Genomic DNA, 19,398 nt, shown 5'->3' with positions numbered 1-19,398 from the left:
AATGGACCCCATAACTAACCATAACCATAGAGCTCGACAAGGCTTTAAATGCACGTGGCGAAAAAAGGAACTAACGCTGTCATCATACGCCATTTTTGACAGTTCTCCTTTACCAGCAGCGCCCCCGCCCACGTTCATAATATAAATCCTTGTCGGACCAGCAACATCTTCTGTCAAATTCTGTGGTCAAAGTTAAGGTTAAAGTTAAATTAGCCTTAACTATAACTATAACTTTGACCATTACTTTAACTTTAACCACGCCTCTGGTGCAACCCACCCTTAGGCCCAATTCACACCGGATCGGCAGCGGCCGGCAGCGGCGCGAAGAGGCGCGGCGAGGCCGGCAGAGGCGGCTCGCGTGGCCGCGGGCGGCCGCTTGTGGACGCTCGTGGCCGCTGGCGGCCGCGCGCTACCTTCAGAGCGCCGCACAGTGCATCGAAAACCGAGTTTCATATGGCGGCTCTCGACTATGTCGAGAGCCGCCATTAGTCTATTTCAGTGTCTGAAAAAATATGTGCCTTTGAAAAGTGTATGTATGTTTGTATGCATGTATGTTTTTATGTTTGTGTTCGCATATCTCCGGAACTACAAAGCCGATTTAAGTCATTTTTTGTTGTTATACTAGGTATTGTTCAACTTAGGGAAGATATTGTTTGACTGATATTACAATAATTCATGACATGTTTAATGAAAAACAATGATCAGTAAAAATTATTTCTTTATAAAATAAAATAAATTTACACAAAGTAAAATATAACAAAACTATTACTAGTTAATTAATTATACAAGATCTTATCATAATATTTTTATTTACAGAACACATGAAATTGTATCAAACTAGTTTACATTGATACAAAATTTACAAAAGTACTATCTATATTTTATATCGTTTATGTAACTTAGCAACACTGGGAAGAAAACCATGCCATGTAGGAAACCTAGTATGACTAAGCTGAACAACATTCTGAAGAAGAAGACTTCAATGATTTCAGTGTACGAGAACGCTAACACAATAATAGGTATGTTAGTGAAGGTAATACCCGTGATCACAGTACCTCCAACACGCTTTAAAGCATCAGCTATCTTGTCCTTAGGAGGCGCTTCACTCGTAGCATAAGCGTAAGCGATGTGACTACAGAACTCCACAGATATACCGATAGAGACGATCAGGTTGATACAAGACACGGCGTTTAGGGGGATATTCCACATGTACATAATACCCATCATCTCAACAATGATCATGAAGACACAAATTATCAGCGCCAAGGAGATAAGCACGTTGAAGCCAGTAGCTATCAAATTAATAATAAAAGTACCGATTAAGCAGTATGAAATGAATAAGAAAGTGTCCTCCCACATAGTCAGATACTGCTCGAAATAGACGTAAAAGACTGAGTAAGGGAACACCTCGACGTCTGTTCCAGTCTGCTCTCTGATAACAGCCGTGATGGACTCACTGATTTCATACCCATTTCGTACTGCGGATATATAGTCTTGTGACGTGACGATGGTGGAATGGTACGCCATGAAGTTAGTATCCTGAACGATCGCTCGACCCTCTGAGTCGAGGACATAGTTGACGTTATTGTAGTAGCTAGCTAAACCTCCCTTGGTACAAACATCATTCGGCTCGTCCTGCAGGAAGAATGGTATATACTTGTAGAAGGCTTCGCTACCTGGCCTTAGACCGTTAGCGTAGTCTCCCCTATCGATGGTGCAGTACACGCAATCAAGTGAGTTGCTGGTACTGGGACAAAAACTCCCATCTGTGACGTTGTATTTACAACAGGAGTTGGTCAAAGTGGCCCAGTCGAAGAAGTCATCTAGCCAGGAGTTGGAACTCCTACTTATGTAGGTGATGTCTCTGTACTGTGTTGCCAAAAATACTTGAGTAGTAAGGGAATCGTCGCGACACATCTGACTACCACAAATAACGTTCTGGTGTTCTGGATCAGTGAAGTCCAAACCTCCTTTAAGAACGAAGTAAATGGGTGGACCTAACACCATCAACTCGTTGACTGCTACTAAATACTTATAAACATAGGAGTCTTTTGGTAAAGCCATCTCCTGATCAAGGCCTACCTCTATTTGGGGTATCAAAATAATACAGATGGACAAGAATGTCATGAACAAGAGAGAGAGAACGAATTTAACTTTCCAGTTGAGTAGGTACTTGGCGTAGGGCGTCATCAGCCGCCGAGTCACGCTCTGGTAGGGTCTGCCGTCCTGCAGTGGTTGCTCATCATTCAATACCTTCCTTCGGATGCAGCAAAAGACGTCAAATCTGTTTTGTTTTGACCTCTTGTAATCGATTGCTAGAATAGCGACAACCGTTGTTATTTGGAAAACGAAGAGCATACCTAAAGATACCGTGGCAAACAAAGCGAAGGTTCTTACTGCTGGGAAATTCGCTAGAGTTCCAATTGCGAAACAAGTGATTTGAGTGACAGATGATACAAACATCGAAGGCCCTATCTGACTCATCATCTTAGAAAAAACATAACTCTTCCTTTTTTCGAAAGTGAAATTCTCATTGTAGTCTTGGTCATCTTTCAAATTATTTTCTATGTCCTGAAGTGTATTCACCATTAGAAAAACGTTATCTACACCGACTGATAATATGAAGAATGGAATGACATTTACAGCTAATAACGTAATCGTTACTCCAGCGTACCCTAAACTACCTAGAGCACAAGCGATAGCCATCAGCACGACAAATATAGACGCTATAGCTACACTTATTTTACCTTCAGTTAAACATGACTTTAGACTTCGGATGTTACCCAACGCTAATATAACGTATATAAACATGAGTATATAACTGATAGCAATGGGTATAGCTTCCGCTTCAGAAACTCTTTGAATCTCGTCTTCGATTGACCTCTCCGCCCCGAAGGCGACGTCTATGAAGTCAGATTTCCAGTTTTCTTGATAATCGTGCATTAGGTCAATGAAATGTTTCTCCCACTCCATAACTGGTTCCAATTCTTCCGCGTTAAGCTTATTAGTGATCGGGAAATTTAGGAGCAACGTATTCGCCATTAATATGTTGTCCTCGTATCCTCCCACGACTATTTCGGGGTCAGCTCCACCGCCCCATTCCGCTATGCAGCCAAACGAGAGATAATTGTTCAAACAATTTTGGATTTGAGTCAAATATGTTTCGTTATTGATAACTCTACTGGGGAAATAGGTGCCGACAGACATTGTGGTACAATCCGACAATTTCTCTTCATCATCTCTGGCACGGAGGGGAGCAAAACATACGTTTTCTAGTTTAACGCCGCCGCTATCTCTTCCTATGTTCATAATGGCGTCCTCTAGCTTAATGAGTTCCTCGATCGCTTCGACTCTATAAGCTGGGCCGTAGGTCGTATTATCGACAGTAAAACCGTCCAGCCTGACAGTGAGGAACACTTGAGAAGCGCGATAGAACGGGCCGAATCTTGAGTTGAAATAGTTGAGTTCCTGCCTGGAACGAGATTCTGGGTCCGACCACAGCTCCAGCGGAGAGGAGGTCATGTTCACCTCGAATATTCCCATGCACAGGTATATAACGACCCAGCTGGATAACATTAGGACTAGTACGGGACTCCCCGCCGAGTAAGCTCCGAGGACTCCGAATACTTTTTGGAAAAACCTCGTAACCTTATTTACCTTGAACTTGTATTTTTTGCCGTCATTCACTAGGGTTGCGTTTTGAAGCCTCTTCCTCTCGACCATCGCCAGAGCGGTGAATATGGTAACCGATATGGCGAACCACACGATTCCCATGGAGAACCCGATGCAATTCACAGAGAACACGGTGCAAATGTCGGGCAGCGAGGGCTCGTTGCCCGTCGGACAGGTCGCGATACAATCTATGCAACTGCAAGGAATATCACCCTCCTCTGTTTCATAACACAGCGGTGCCTCGGCGTTCATAGAATTTTCTTCAGTTTGCATTCTTAGGAAGTTCACTTGGACGGGTGCCAGGGGGTTGACAGATTGGTCTCCGCTGAATCCGAACCAGGCGTCCGCGTCGCACACGGGCGCGTTACCGCACATGAGGTTGATGGCCGGCATACCGGTCTGCGGCACGATCACGCCGGCGCACGAGTTGTGAGCGTTGACCATGAAGTCCTCGTGCATCCTGTAATTGATCACGTTGACGTAGTCGATGCCGTTGCCGTCGGTTTCAACCTCGACGTCGACGAAACGCGCCTGATCGGGCGAGCAGTTCATTTCGCAGATCTGCCGGGCGAAATTCCTTAAGCACCGGGGACACCTGCCCAGTATGCTGTCGGCCAGTAGCAAGCTCTCCTCCATTTTCACGAGTTGTGTTCTGCTGCAGCACGTGGTGATGTCATTATCGGCTAATCTATTTCCTTCCGCGTCGTAGAGCAGAAACGGGCACCTCGTTTCGACGATTCTCAGGACTTCGGCTCGGTCCTCCTCAGAGAGATTTTGCAGCAAGCTCGGGGCGTCGTCGTTGTAGGGGCAGGGCTTCATGAATCCACCGACTTCGGCACATTCATCGTACATGACACATTTTGCGGAAACACAGCACAGGAAACTCAGGGACAGGATCAGAACTGCACTAAAGTTAATTTTCTTCATGGTGGCCCCCGTAATGTTACACAAACATTACATCGGCTGTGGATGGTCGCAACCGATTGAAACTGTTGAGCGACTGCCTATGGTCGAAAATATTACTAATAAGTTACTCTTTATACAAACACTAATTCGATAAGATATCGTGAATTCACGCAGGTGTGTGATAATATCAACCGATATACCTATAGAAGGTTAAAACATAAATTATAATCCTCATTAAATACGCCTATACTTAAGCGTTGCAGCTACGCTACATGAGAATTTTTAATGAAGTCAGTTCTTTACGTGGTGTTTCCTTAAAACGTATGTAGACTAGTTTAGTATATTAAATCGATAATGCGACATGGTACACAGTCCTTTGATTTTTTTATTATCATAATAAAATTGGCTTGACAACTTGGTAACTATTTAATTTATTATATTATTCAAAAGGCCTAATCTATTGTTTTTGTAATTTTTTGCGTAGCTTTTGTAGTTTTGTAGTAAATAATATATTTTATGCCCGGGTTTCTGAGGTTCTTGTAGGGAATTTTTCTATTCGTCATCGTTATTGTTAATGTTTTGAATTTTAAATAATTTGATTTATCGAATTAATCAAAGCGGTTTATCTATTCTCTAACGCTTTTGATTGTCTGACGTAAGACATTAGATGTAGGTTACACGTTCAGTCTCAGGCTGACACCAGATTGATGACAGATTGATGGCTAAAAAGTACTATCAGAGAAGTTGATTCCTAGGCAGATGGGGGACCTACGTAGTTTGGTCGCGTTACGTCAAACCCAGCCGACAGATCACAAATAACATTTAGTTGACATTATCCGACCAAATTACGTTGGTCTGTCTAGGCAGTTGTCAATTTCCTCGATGGTACGTAATAAAGAAATGATCAGTCCGTCAATCAACTGGTTAGAACTTAGACGTTCAGTTTCGCGTCAATCTCACCAGATTGATCGACTGAACTGATGAGAAACTGAGCGTGTAACCTACGTCTTAGAAACAAGATAATACCATTGCCGTTACATTAAAAAAGGCATTTGACGGGCAATAAGCCAATCGTAATCCCTCGCACAATTAGCATCAGACTGTGGGAAGTCCCCATATCAATTACCCGGGAGATTTCCCCCGACGGCCATCCATCCACAGCACGCGCCTGTCCGTTCACGCCTCGGACTTGGAGGGACACATTGTAAAAACAATTAAGGCCAAGATTATGTAGGAATTATATTCGGGACTGAAATCAATATTTTGTTGCTTAGTAGCGACGGAGCATCACCAGTGAGATTTTAGTACATAGTTCCTTGCTCATTTTGGTGATGGGAGAAAGTCTGTAAAGAAAAAGTGTTCTCTGTATCATATTTTAACACTTTCCTAACAGCTCCATCAAGGTAAGAGGGTGACAAATCTAAAAAAAAAATCTATGCCTAGGTTTTAGAGGATATAAGTGATTAATAATAATAATAATAAAACATTTATTCATGAACTTTGGACATTACACCCCACTACATTACAAGAAAAAAAAAACAAAAAAAAACACAGAACAGTTAAAATGATGTTGACATGGCAATACAAAACAGTAGTCTATAATATGAACTGTAACTAGCCTAACCAAGAATGAACAAAAAATAAAAATAAGAAAAGTAGCAAGTAACAAATATTTCAATTATAACTTAGCAAGCAAGTGTGTTTTGGGAAGGTAGGAGGTTTAATGCTCAAGCCATTGAAATGGAGTCCACTCAGGTAAAACGACTATGGATAACCACAGTCCCTGATATTCTGTGGTTCCAAAATGTCAGGCGCAAAACAGACCACCCAAGGCTACAGTGTCGCAATTTAAAAATAAATTATGCAAAATGTTTCAGATAATAATAATAATATAAAAGCATACTTATGTAATATAATAAATAAGATATATAAAAAGAACTAAAATCTTAAATCACATATGATTACAATTTTTACAAAAAAATGTTGTAATTTACATCGAATTCTATACACTTCTAGCGTTAAATTTAAAAGTTTAAAACGAGAGAAAATAAGATAGATAAAATACTATTACGCCCTATTATATTATCCCTTCTTTGTACTCGTGTAATCTATTTACAATCCAATTCTACACCCCAGTACAATTAACAGGAGGACCTCAACACTTAGGCCTATTGGACGCTAAATGACAAATGCTACGAGTACTAGAGCAGGAGTTCCCAATCTTTTTTAGCCTGCATCTCAGTTACGTGGCTCAATACTTTGCCTGTGTCTGTTTCTTGTTATTAGTAAAAGATTAGATGGAGAAATTTAAGATAGATAGATAAATAAACACTTTATTGCTCACATATAAATGGGTATACAAACAGACTTAAAATACTTAAAAACTAAGACATTAATGTGGGCAAGGACGGCCTTATCGCTATAAGCGATCTCTTACAGGCAACCCTGCAAGGCAGGAGAGTTCACAAATAGATAGCAGGGTAATTATAAGTCAAAATGGACGTAAAAATATATGTACACTGATGTAAGTAATTGTTTAGGTTTATGCTACGAATTAAGATGTATAAAATATATTACTTATTAATTATATATAACCATAAATAAAATAAAGTATATATATTACTAATTACATTAAAAATAATAATTATATTAATATTTACCGTGTGGCTTTATTTCGAAGATGGCCTGTAGTTTTGATTTAAATATGGCAAGTGACCTACGAATAATAAAAACTAAGAAATCGTAACTCCCATACTATTACCGTTTTAAATTTGGTTCCTTTTGATCTGTCACGTAACGTCAGCCTAGTACCGCTCAAGGTCACCTAAATATTGCAAATGTATTGAAAGTATTGTGGAGCATGTTTTTTGACGGAGTTACTTTTCCTTAGTTTTTATTATTCGTAGCAAGTGACCTTGAGTCACGAATGTCACGTGGAAGATCATTCCACAAGTGTGTAGCTCTCGCAGCAAAGGAGTCTGCAATGTATCCGGACTTAGCAATTGGCACAACAAGCTTACTATCTTACGCTGATCTTAACGCACGGCTTTGTTCAGCACTACGAAGACAAAAGCAGTCCTTAAGGTAAGAGGGAGTACGTGGATCAAACAGGATATTGTATAGGAACACAAGGACATGTTCTTCCCTACGGAGCCTGATGGGCAGCCAACCAAGATGCTGACGGTACTCAGAGACATGGTCAAACTTGCGCAGCCCATATACGAACCTACTGCAGACGTTTTACAACTTTTCAAGTTTATAAAGGTATTCCTCATTAAGATCTATTGCACAAACGTCTGCATAGTCTAAAATTGATAGAAGTAATGACTGAGCAAGCTCGACTTTAGACTTAACGGGCAGTAAATTCTTCCACTATTCTCAATACACTTTTATTACAAATATTTGATCTACATGTACGACCTGTTAGGCTAAAACTCCTGCCTGCGCCGTGGCTCATTGATGAGATAAAGGGACTTATGGCTAAAAGAAACTCCGCCAAATTCAAATTTAGAAACAGCCCTTCTGAACTCAACCATCAAAAGTATAAGGAGCTGAGAAATAGATGTAGTAGATTGTGTAGGAATGCACAGCGTCGCCACATACACTCTTCAGTTAGCAATGGAGATCCTGCTAAGGTGTGGTCTTTCCTTAACTCCTTAGGAATTGAATTCTTCCAATCTTGACCTCGATGCCCTCAATCATCATTTTACCATTACTTGTTCCGTCCCAGCCTCCGTTAAACAGCAGTCCATAAATGCCCTTTTGACATCTCCTCCACCTGATCCTCCGTTGTCTCTTTATGGTAAGACTCAATATGGGTCAATGATCGGATGTCTAGTTTCTGCAGTATCTCTGCTGGCGTGCCTCAAGGTGGTATCTTGTCTCCTCTCCTTTTTAGGGTTCCGTACGCAAAGGGTAAAAACGGGACCCTATTACTAAGAATTCGATGTCTGTCCGTCTGTCTGTCTGTGTGTCTCCAGGCTGTAACTTAAGAACCGCTATACTTAGCAAGACTTCTGAAATTTTCACAGATTGTGTATATCTGTTGCCGCTATAACAACAAATATACTAAAAACAAAATAAATTTAATATTTAAGGGTGGCTCCCATACAACAAACGTGATTTTCATGCCGAATTACGGCTTTGTATGCCCTATAATAGTCTCTGAGCCAAACCGCGGACAGACAAACAGACAGACAGACGAACGGACAGACCGAAACTATAAGGGTTCCTTATTGACTATGGAACCCTAAAAATGCATTTTCGAGTAAGATAATTGCTATGTAAGACGCGTCCTCCGCTTTGAGGACGCGTCTTATAGACATTTTATGCTTTCTTGGACTATTACCTATATATATATATATATATATATATAAAACTCAAAGGTGACTGACTGACATGGTGATCTATCAAAGCACAGCCCAAACCACTGGACCGATCGAGCTGAAAATTTGGCATGCAGGTAGATGTTATGATGTAGGTATCCGCTAAGAAAGGATTTTGATCAATAATTCTACCTCCAAGGGGTTAAAATAGGGGATGAAAGTTTGTATATAATAATACTTCTTAACGCGAGCGAAGCCGCGAGCAAAAGCTCGTTACTGTATATTTGTGCAAGTACTTCATATGTCTTGCATTTGTTAATATTTTGAGGTACTTATTAATATTCCGCGTCTTAAGATAAAATATCATATTACTTCATAGCAAAAGCTTTAAAATTATGAATTTTTGAATAGTTATTTTATTGATAGATGTTAGCTTAGGAACGCCTTGTAGCAATCGTAACTTGGCAATAAAGTAGCGGTGAATAGATGCCTCAGGGGAATCGATGCGTAGGGGAGCGTTAGCACCTGTGTACTTACAATGTGCTTAAATATTAACACCGATTGTATCTTATTTAAAAATAATATTGTCCTGAATTTTTATCTTTTAGGTTGAACTTTAGTACCTACAAAGATAAGTTGCATTTTATCGAATCAATATTTGTTATGATTGATTTATTAATTACAATAAGCAACATTCGGTTATCCCACAAACGTACAAACCACTGAAATCGCTGGTCCGTTCGTTGATTTATTACCTAATAATTTAAATGAGCCTTAAATAACTCGGTGCTATGGCGAATTTGGCCGCAGTTTCGGTTCTCCTGTTTAATTTATTATACTCGGTGTCTGCAAAATGCGTGATGTACGGTGAATGTTCAGTGGTGGGAGGCTTCGGTAAGCCCTGTCCGTTTTATGAGGATGCTCCGAGTATACTTCAAGGATTATCACCTGAGGACCGTGCAGAAACTCTAAGGTTGGTGGAGTCGAGATGTCCAGCTTTGTTATACGACGAGGAAGGCAACAGAAAGGACGACAATGACATCGTGGCCTGCTGCAGCGGCTACCAGCTTAGTATTTTCGAAGAAAGTCTGGTCGTAGCCGACGGCATATTCGGCAGGTGTCCCCGCTGCATGAGGAATTTCGTGAGGCAAATATGCGAGATGTACTGCTCGCCGGAGCAGGACCGCTTCGTGGAGGTGGATGTGGAAACCGACAACTTCGGAGTGGATTACGTCAATGAAGTCAATTACAGAGTATACGAGGACTACATGACGAATGCCTTCAACTCCTGTGCGGGTATACTCGTCCCCCAAACGGGCTTGCCGGCGGTTAACCTGATGTGTGGTAATGCCGCCGCGTGTGATGCCGATGCCTGGTTCGGGTTCACGGGCGATCAATCTATCAACCCCCTGGCGCCGTTGCAGATAAACTTTCTGAGTTGGCCCACACCAGAAGACTCCATGAGCGCAGAGGCACCGCTCTGTCATGAAACCGAAGAGGGCGATATTCCATGCAGTTGCATGGACTGCATCGCTAATTGTCCAGCAGGTAACGAGCCTACATTACCCGATATATGCACGGTGTTTTCCGTAAATTGCATTGGCTTCTCTGTTGGAATACTAGTATTCGCTATAACTGTTACAATTTTCATGATCCTCGCTTTACTCGAGTTTAGAAGACGAGGCACCGGATCAGATGGAGTCGAAAAGGAATATACCTACAAGGTCAATCCTATTACTAAGTTATTTCAAAAAGTTTTCGAAAAAATTGGCAGGTACGCTGCCGGAAACCCTATTCTGATGATTATGATCACGAGCTGGATCGCGTTTGGTCTTTGCTTGGGGATACCTAGAGTTTACATGACGAATTCCCCGCTTGAACTTTGGTCGGAGCCATCATCTCGTTCTAGACAAGAATTCAATTATTTTAACTCACGATTTGGTCCATTCTATCGCGCTTCCCAAGTTTTCCTCACTGTAAATCTCGACAATTTTGTTGTGAGTAATACGACGTATGGACCAGCGTACAGGCTCGAAGCTATTGAAGAATTGATCAAACTTGAAGACGCTATTATAAACATTAGCAGAGACGAAGACAGTGTTAAATTAGAAAACGTCTGTTATGCACCGCTTCGGCCGATAGGTGCCGAACAAAGAGTAGAAGACTGTATAACAATGTCAGTGGGAACCTATTTCCCAGATAGAGTCGTTAACAATGCAACCTACTTGACTCAAATTCAGAATTGTTTAAACAATCATCTTCTTTTCAATTGTATTGCAAGTTGGGGAGGTGGTGCTGATCCAGAAATTGTAGTAGGAGGATATGAAAATAATATTTTACTAGCAGATACGCTGCTTTTGAATTTCCCTATAAATAATGAACTTAATGAAGACGATCTTGTGCCGGTATTAGAATGGGAAAAGAAATTTATCGATCTGATGCACGACTACGAAGAAAATTGGAAATCAGATTTTATGGATGTAGCTTTCGGTACTGAGAGGTCTATTGAAGATGAACTTCAAAGAGTGTCCGAAGCAGAAGCTATACCGATTGTTATCAGTTATATGCTTATGTTTATTTATGTAATTTTTGCTTTAGGAAATATAAGGCAATGTAAGACTTTCCTTATTGACAGCAAAATTGTAGTAGGAACAGCATCAATAGTAGTTGTTCTTGTAGCTATCGCTTGTGCCTTAGGTATTTTAGGATATGCTCAATTTACAATAACATTGTTAGCAGTCAATGTTATACCATTTTTCATATTATCAGTAGGTGTAGATAATGTATTTTTAATGGTTAATACTTTACACGAGGTAGAAGATAATATTAAAGAGTATGATGACTTTGATAACAGCTTAAACTTTGAAGAAAAGAAGTGTTTTATATTTTCTAAAGTAATGGGTAACATAGGACCTTCAATGTTTGTGTCGTCAGTAACTCAAATTACTTGCTTTGGAATCGGAAGCTTAGCAAACTTACCGGCTGTAAGATCTTTTGCTTTGTTTGCATCATTTTCATTAGGTTTACTTTTTATTTTTCAAGTTACGACTGTTGTAGCGATATTAGCTATAGATTATAAAAGATTGAAGGAAAATAGACTTGATCTTTTCTGTTGTGTGCAGAAAAAAGTGGTAGAGGACGAAGAGACATTTCAAGAGAAGAAACCTTTTGTGAGCAGAACTAAGAAGTTAATGACACCATATGCCAAGTTTCTTCTTAATTGGCGTGTTAAAATTATTGTGGCTATAATATTTATGTCATTTTTATCAATTTGCATCATTCTGATTCCCCAAATAGTGATAGGCTTAGACCAAGAAATGGCGTTGCCAAAGGACTCATACGTATACAAATATTTGGTAGCAGTTAGTGAAAAGTTAGTACTCGGTGTCCCTGTATATTTTGTCCTCAAAAGCGGCTTAAATTTTACTGACACGGATCACCAAAATGTAATTTGTGGTAGTCAAATGTGTCGCGACGATTCCTTGACTACTCAAATATTCTTAGCGACACAATACAGCGACATTACATACATGAGTAGAAGTTCTAATTCTTGGTTGGACGATTTCTACGATTGGGCTACTCTACGAAATGCTTGCTGTAAATACAACGTCACAGATGGTAGCTTCTGTTCCAGCACCAGTACTGCTCCTGAATGCTCATATTGCTCTATCGACAGAGGAGAATTCGCCAATGGCTTGAGACCTGATAGTGAGGCGTTCTATAAATACATACCATTCTTTTTACAAGATGACCCATCGGATGCCTGTCCGAAAGGAGGGCTAGCCAGTTACTACAGCAATGTTAATTATATACTCGACGCGGACGGTCGGGCTCATGTCCACGATTCTAATTTTATGGCCTATCATACAACGCTAAAAACCTCCCAGGATTTTATAGCTGCAACTCGTAATGGCTACGAAATCAGTGACTCTATCACAGCCGTTATCAGGGAACAAACGGGGACTGATGTTGAAGTGTTTCCCTATTCCGTTTTCTACGTCTTCTTCGAGCAGTACTTGACGATGTGGGCGGACACTATCAAATTTCTCTCCTACTGTCTGATAGGGACCTTAGTCATTAATTTAATAGCTACAGGCTTCAACATAGTGATTACTTTGGCTTTGATGATCACTGTGATTATGGTAATGATAGACATGATGGGTATAATGTACATGTGGAATATTCCCCTGAACCCCGTGTCTTGTATCAACCTGATCGTCTCCATCGGTATAGCTGTAGAGTTCTGTAGTCACATGGCCTACGCCTATGCTACAAGCAAGGCACCCCCCAAGGAGAAAATCCCCGATGCTTTGAGACGAGTTGGAGGTACAATTATTACTGGAATTACGTTCACCAACATTCCAATAATTGTTCTAGCTTTTTCGTATACTGAAATCATAGAAGTGTTCTTCTTTAGAATGTTCTTTAGTATAGTAATATTAGGTGTCCTCCATGGAATGGTTTTCTTCCCTGTATTATTAAGTTACATTAACGATTTAAAATATAAGGTGTAAAAAAGTAACATATTGACTAGATCTTTTATTGTTATAGGTATTGCACATTCTTATGATATTATACAATTGTTGACATATAACTTTTATTCATTAAAATATTGATCAATTTGAATATTTTTGTTTTTATCATCATTACTTGAGTAATATTCAGTGCCTCTTGAATATTTTGTTATAGGTCCATACGACCTGAAAACTGTTAGGCATATCTGGGACTATCTAACAATAATTGATAAGTAATTGCTAATCCGACAATAGTTACACTAATATTGATAAACATTGTTGCTATACAAGTGACTAGATTGAAGATTTGTAATTTTCTGATAACAACAAGGAAAAGACGATACAACAGGCGGCTCTTAGGAACATTCATATTATTTACAATTAAAATGTTATTTAGTTTTATGACAAAAAATTAAAAATAATTACAAATATCTTAAAGTTACTTAAAATTAGATAAAATCATAAAATATTTTCCGCTTAGCTATCCTCCAAACGTGATGAATACAAGTCCAAAAAAATTAATTTCAATAGGTACTCATTATAATAATACGTCTGCAGTCTACAACTCTACACAATTAAAAGAAAAATATATACATTGAGTAGGTTCCGAAACAACTGGACACATTTTAATTATACTTGACAGTTACTACTGATAAAGTGGATAACTGAGTTTTTATCGCTTCTGCTTACAGTAATCCGAGCATTTCTTTATTATCATCTGGAAAAACGTAACAGCTTTAAGCATCCAAGACATGATTCAGATAAGCGATATAACAGATAGCGAGACGCAGTATTTCTATCTTGGACAACTTTTTGTCCGGCGGCAGAGTCGGTAGCAGTCGTCTTAGGGACGCAAACGCAGCGTTGAAGGCCTCCACTCTTATTCTCTCTCTTGTGGCGTGTGCTGTTCTGTACTTGAGGGTGGCTCTACGTCGCCTCCTTCTCTCCTCTCGGGAGAGTCCAGCGCAGGGAGAGCTGGAGCCGGAGAGATAAGCCTCCTCGGATAACGCGCATGGCTCCAAGGTGCGCTCTCTAAACAGAGAAGTGTAAATAAGAAACTTTCTTAATTCATCAAGCCCTATACGCTCACCGGTGAACGAGACACAATAGAATATCTATTGTATCTCGTTTTCCCACGATCGACGCGACGGGTTAAATAGTTATTATCTCTATATTATAAAATTATTCTCGTGTCACAGTGTTCGTGCGTGAACTCCTCCAAAACGGCTCAACCGATTTTAATGAAATTTTGTATGCACATTCCTTACGCCTGAGTATAGTTATTTTTTTGGGTTAGGATTCAACTTTTTATATTGATACTAGAAATAATTGATATTGCAAAACCGGGTCAATAAATAAATAAGATATGATATCACATAAGTACCACCCACCTTTTCCTCGGCGCCAAGTTCTCTCTCCCCGTGATAGGCAGCAGGGCTTCCCGGGGCTCCGCAAGCATGCACGTCATGGACGCGTCCTCCATGCTGCCGCCATCCAGCCAGCTCTTCATTGTGCTGCTGTAGGGGATAAAGTCAAAGGTAAGACCTGATTTATGTTGATACTAAGGGCCCTCTCACACGACGTTTTTTACGCTCGTTTGTATCGATATAAGCGCAAGTTGAACGCTCAGCAAACGGAAGGAAGCCGACACGTTTTAAACTTTATATCTGCCAAAACACGATGAAAACGATCAGAAGACGAGCGTATCAGAAACGTGCGTCGTCATGTAAGTGCGCAAAAAATACATCGTGTGTAAAGGCCTTTAGACCCAAATCCACCATGCAACGTCCTTGTTAAAATGTCATGTCTCTTTCATTAGCATGAAAAACGAAAGAGGTAACGTGATACTAATTCGAGCATTAATTTTAATAGACGTTGATGAAATTGGACTTATATCTGTACATCATGTACGCGTCGTCTAATACCATGCTAAGTTAAACTTGTGTTGTGGCAATCAGATAACGAGCATAAAAGGCCAAAGTACTCTCGTTTATTATATGTGAACCCCCCTTAAATATTTGCTTTATTTTGTTTTTAGTATTTGTTATTATAGCGGCAACAAGAATACATCAATTGTAAAAAAAAAATAATTGTCTTAAAGCGCGGTTCATGAGACAGACAAATTAATTGGGACAGATTTTGTAATAGGTCCCGTTTTTACCATTTGGGTAAGGAACCCTAAGAAGGAAAAAATCATCTTTGTTATATACTATTATTATGTTGACGCGGACGAAGTCGCGGGCAACAGCTAGTTTAATCGTAAAAATGAAAAAGTACAAAAGAATAGAGAAATATCTTTACAAGATGATATTTCTAGCGAAAACACAACGGCTCATGTTTGCAGAAAACATCAACCCTTCACATCTCGAGATGTTTTGATTCTGATCAAATGAAATTTGCCGGCCGCGAGGGTTAAGAATAAATAATACAACGCGCGTTCGCACCTCACACTAACGCGGTCTTTAGGGGTTAATAAATCCGTATTTATTTTTATACCGGTCCTTTTCGACCCCGTCATAATCGAATCATGTTACCGTATCGAATCGATTCCGAATTCCCCCACACGAACTTCGATTTCGCGGGAGTTTAGAAGAAATTAGGGTTATTAAGTTATCGTGATAATAGAGGCAAGTATAAGCACTTAATTATTGGCAATTGAGTAGTACATACCGCGAGCAAAAATATTATTTTAACTGTGTATTCAAACAAAATTATTAAGCTATAAAAAGTATTTAGCTCTTTTTATAAGCTACAACATCCATACTAGCAATTCTAGCATACTAGTGATACTAATAATATAAGTGTTCGGGATATAATTATAGATACACTTTGACTTTGAGCCCCAAAAAAAAAATATGATTCCATTTACAAAAATTCAGGCCAGCGAAGCTGCGGGCAACATCTAGTATAAAATAATATAAGATGTTTGTAAGTATGTAACATTTTTTTTAATGAAATAAGGGGGCAAACGAGCAAACGGGTCACCTGATGGAAAGCAACTTCTGTCGTCCATGAACACTCGCAGCATCAGAAGAGCTGCGTTGCCGGCCTTTTAGGAGGGAATTGGGCAATAGGGGGGGGGGGGGGGGGGGGAAGGAAATAGGGGAGGGTATGGAAGGAAATAGAAGAGGATAGGGATGGGAATAGGGGAGGGTAGGGAAGGAAATTGGAGAGGGTAGGGATGTGAAAAGGGTAGGGGATTGGGCCTCCGGTAAACTCACTCAGTCGGCGAAACACAGCGCTGTTTCACGCCGGTTTTCTGTAAGCCCGTGGTTTTTCTCCGGTCGAGCCGGCCCATTCGTGCCGAAGCATGGCTCTCCCACATTTCGTAAACAAATTAAAACTATTCGAACTTGGTCGGTTTTTATATTTTGTCGGCAACTAATTAGAAAGTTTGGTAACGCTACAATGGTTTTCTATACACAAATTTTTATTTATTTATTTAACTCAGGCATCTTGGCCCATATTATAAATACCTTATAGACTAACATACATACAATTAAATACTAAAACTATTATATACACGTATTGTCTGCGACGTTGGGCGCGACGTGTTCGGAAGTCGTCCTCGAAACCTCGGAACAGATATTGTGAATCATAAAACAGATTAGTTTATCTGAGGATTAGGATTTCGTAAACTGTGAATTTAACAGAGCTGTCCTTTTTGAGTTATACTCAAAAGATTACACGGGGCACCTATCAGGCACTATTAGATAGATCGTTAATTTTTATAGGGTATACCTACCAATACTATACAATATATAAACTGTATTTTCTAATCTAATTTTCAATATTAAATATCAGTTAATAATATTTATAACTGCTTTAATTTACGTTCGTTTTATTACTATAATGTTTGGCATAAGAAACTTAAAATTTGGATTAATAGAATAGAATTCTGAAAACAAATTCTATTTGCAACATGGAAAATATAATAACAACATAAAAAAAACTAAATTTAAATCGGTTCATCCGTTCGGGAGTTTTGATACCACAGTCAGACAAATTGACACTTATTGAACACCCCTCTTTTTGCGTCGGGGGTTAAACATTAAAATAAACGTAGGCGTAGCAGGGTGTAGCAGGTGTCCGTAGACCCGCTACGGCGCTACGGCGGGCGCTACGAAAACACGTAGCAATTCTACAAACACCTGTGCCGCCGTGCTAAAACGGAGAAAGAGAGAGAGAGAACAAATTTTCTCTCTCTCTCTTTCTCCGTTTATCACCATACCAGTTTTAAGGTGTTAGATTAGATTATTATTATTTACGTTATTTTATTTGATAAATACAATTTTAGAGCGGTAAAGTGCAACCTATTTAAAAATATTGTAAGTATTTCTACACTTTTCTTTTTAGTAAGTAGTAACTTTTCAGTCATTAGATATCGACATTAAATTACAAATAAGTCATATAATTTAAGTGGAAAAATTCAATGACAATTACCTTATTCACTCTCCTTCCAGTAAAAAATATCCAACTTTTCTCTTCTTATTTAAAATTAAACATCTTCAAATCAACTAGGTGCTATTAAAAAAAAAATAGCTTCACACAATCCACACAAGTTCAGAGTATAATCTCGCACTGGTTCAGTCCGCAGCATCCCTCGTCTTTTATGCCCTCTGTGAGGGGATGTCCCTCTCAGAGGGCGGCGCCTGCTAAATTACATTCAAATTGAGCATGTGATTGAATTAATTGAACGGGAAAAGATACGTGTTACAGGTACAGAATTACACAATAATTGTGAGAAGATTTTAAGTGTTTTAATGTACTATCACAGAAGTTTATTACTAGGCAGATGGGGGACTTACGTATAGTTTGGTCGCGTTACGTCAAACCCAGCCAGACAGATCACAGTTAACATTGAATTGACATGATCCGACCAAATGACGTTGGTCTATCAACTGTCTAGGAATTAATTTCCTCGATGGTACAATGTGTTGTTTTGTCTCAAACTGAAAATTGGTATCATATAACATTTTTTTTTACTAATCTAAACACTTTAGGTGATAAAGATAAATAGATATGAGCGTTAATTAATGAGGCTACCGCCTCACTCTGAAGTCTAGAGCCAAAACGGCTTGTCGTATTTTGATTTGAGAGTTGAAAAATTATTATACCTATGTATGTAGTCAGTTTGTTTGTAAGAATATTAGTATTAGACATAGAAACTTTAACATTGTTATAATGTGCCTTAAAATATTCCGAAAATCCATGTATTTACATAGATTTTCATTTAAAGTTAAGACATGTTGGACTTAAAAGTGACCCCACATTAATTTCCTTATTTTTAAGGACTTTGTAGTGGTGGAGGTAATAAAGTGTTTGAAATTATGTCATGACATTTAGGTCTGTACATCGATGGCGATAATTTTCCTCTGAAGATTTTTGATTCACGTGCACTATCAATTATTTCTTAGGCATATGCCAAACATGTCTAATTTGGTCAGGTTATATCAAACCCAACCAACTAACGACTAACAATTAACTTGACATAACTAAACAAAAAAATCCTCCATCAGCCATCTATCTATGAACAATTTTCTCCCATGGTACGTTACATCCCATCCTTACTTTCAAATCATTGTATCATAATCCGTGGGCACATCTGCTCCAGCTTCGCCCCGCCCACAGTCCCGGCCAATCCCGCTGGCTCCGCCCCCGCCCGCCTTACCCTGGACACAGGTGCTATCCCCTGAAAATCGATACCGGGATATCAAATTTGGTATCATCAATATGGCTTTGCTTTCTGTAGAGCCTTAAAAGAATGGTTTTATGTGAGCTTAAAAAAGATATAAACTAAATAATATAATAATATAGAATCTAAATGTTGCTGGCAGATTCGTTTATAGCGCGGAAAACATACATTTCGCTGTGATTAAATGTCAGCATTGCGTGATTTAGCATAGAGACACTTTGAAATGAACCAATTAAGGTAAAACTTGTTTCACCTTAATCGGTTTTTACGCATTACAGACAAACTG

General features: G+C 39.3%; 3 protein-coding genes across 3 annotated transcripts; 1 reads left to right on the top strand and 2 right to left on the bottom strand.

Annotated features, from left to right (window-relative positions):
• Positions 1–869: 869 nt before the first annotated feature.
• LOC121734727 (NPC intracellular cholesterol transporter 1 homolog 1b-like) lies at positions 870–4,724 on the bottom strand. The gene has a single exon (XM_042125328.1). The coding sequence runs from the start codon at positions 4,597–4,599 to the stop codon at positions 871–873; it is 3,729 nt and encodes a 1,242-aa protein (XP_041981262.1). The 5' UTR covers positions 4,600–4,724; the 3' UTR covers position 870.
• A 5,039-nt stretch (positions 4,725–9,763) lies between these two features.
• On the top strand, positions 9,764–13,417 carry LOC121735023 (NPC intracellular cholesterol transporter 1 homolog 1b-like). The gene has a single exon (XM_042125690.1). It carries the CDS (start codon positions 9,764–9,766, stop codon positions 13,415–13,417), a length of 3,654 nt encoding a protein of 1,217 aa, XP_041981624.1.
• A 704-nt stretch (positions 13,418–14,121) lies between these two features.
• Positions 14,122–17,910, bottom strand: LOC121734793 (helix-loop-helix protein 15). Its single transcript, XM_042125408.1, has 3 exons — positions 17,861–17,910; positions 14,809–14,934; positions 14,122–14,449 (listed from the first exon to the last, which is right to left on the bottom strand). The coding sequence occupies exons 2-3, from the start codon at positions 14,925–14,927 to the stop codon at positions 14,155–14,157; spliced, it is 414 nt and encodes a 137-aa protein (XP_041981342.1). The 5' UTR covers positions 14,928–14,934; positions 17,861–17,910; the 3' UTR covers positions 14,122–14,154.
• Between the last annotated feature and the right edge of the window lie 1,488 nt (positions 17,911–19,398).

Source organism: Aricia agestis, chromosome 16 (genome assembly GCF_905147365.1).
Source record: "Aricia agestis chromosome 16, ilAriAges1.1, whole genome shotgun sequence".
Taxonomy (NCBI): domain Eukaryota; kingdom Metazoa; phylum Arthropoda; class Insecta; order Lepidoptera; family Lycaenidae; genus Aricia; species Aricia agestis.
Note: the sequence above shows the minus strand (reverse complement) of the source record. Positions and strands in the feature narration are given on the sequence as shown.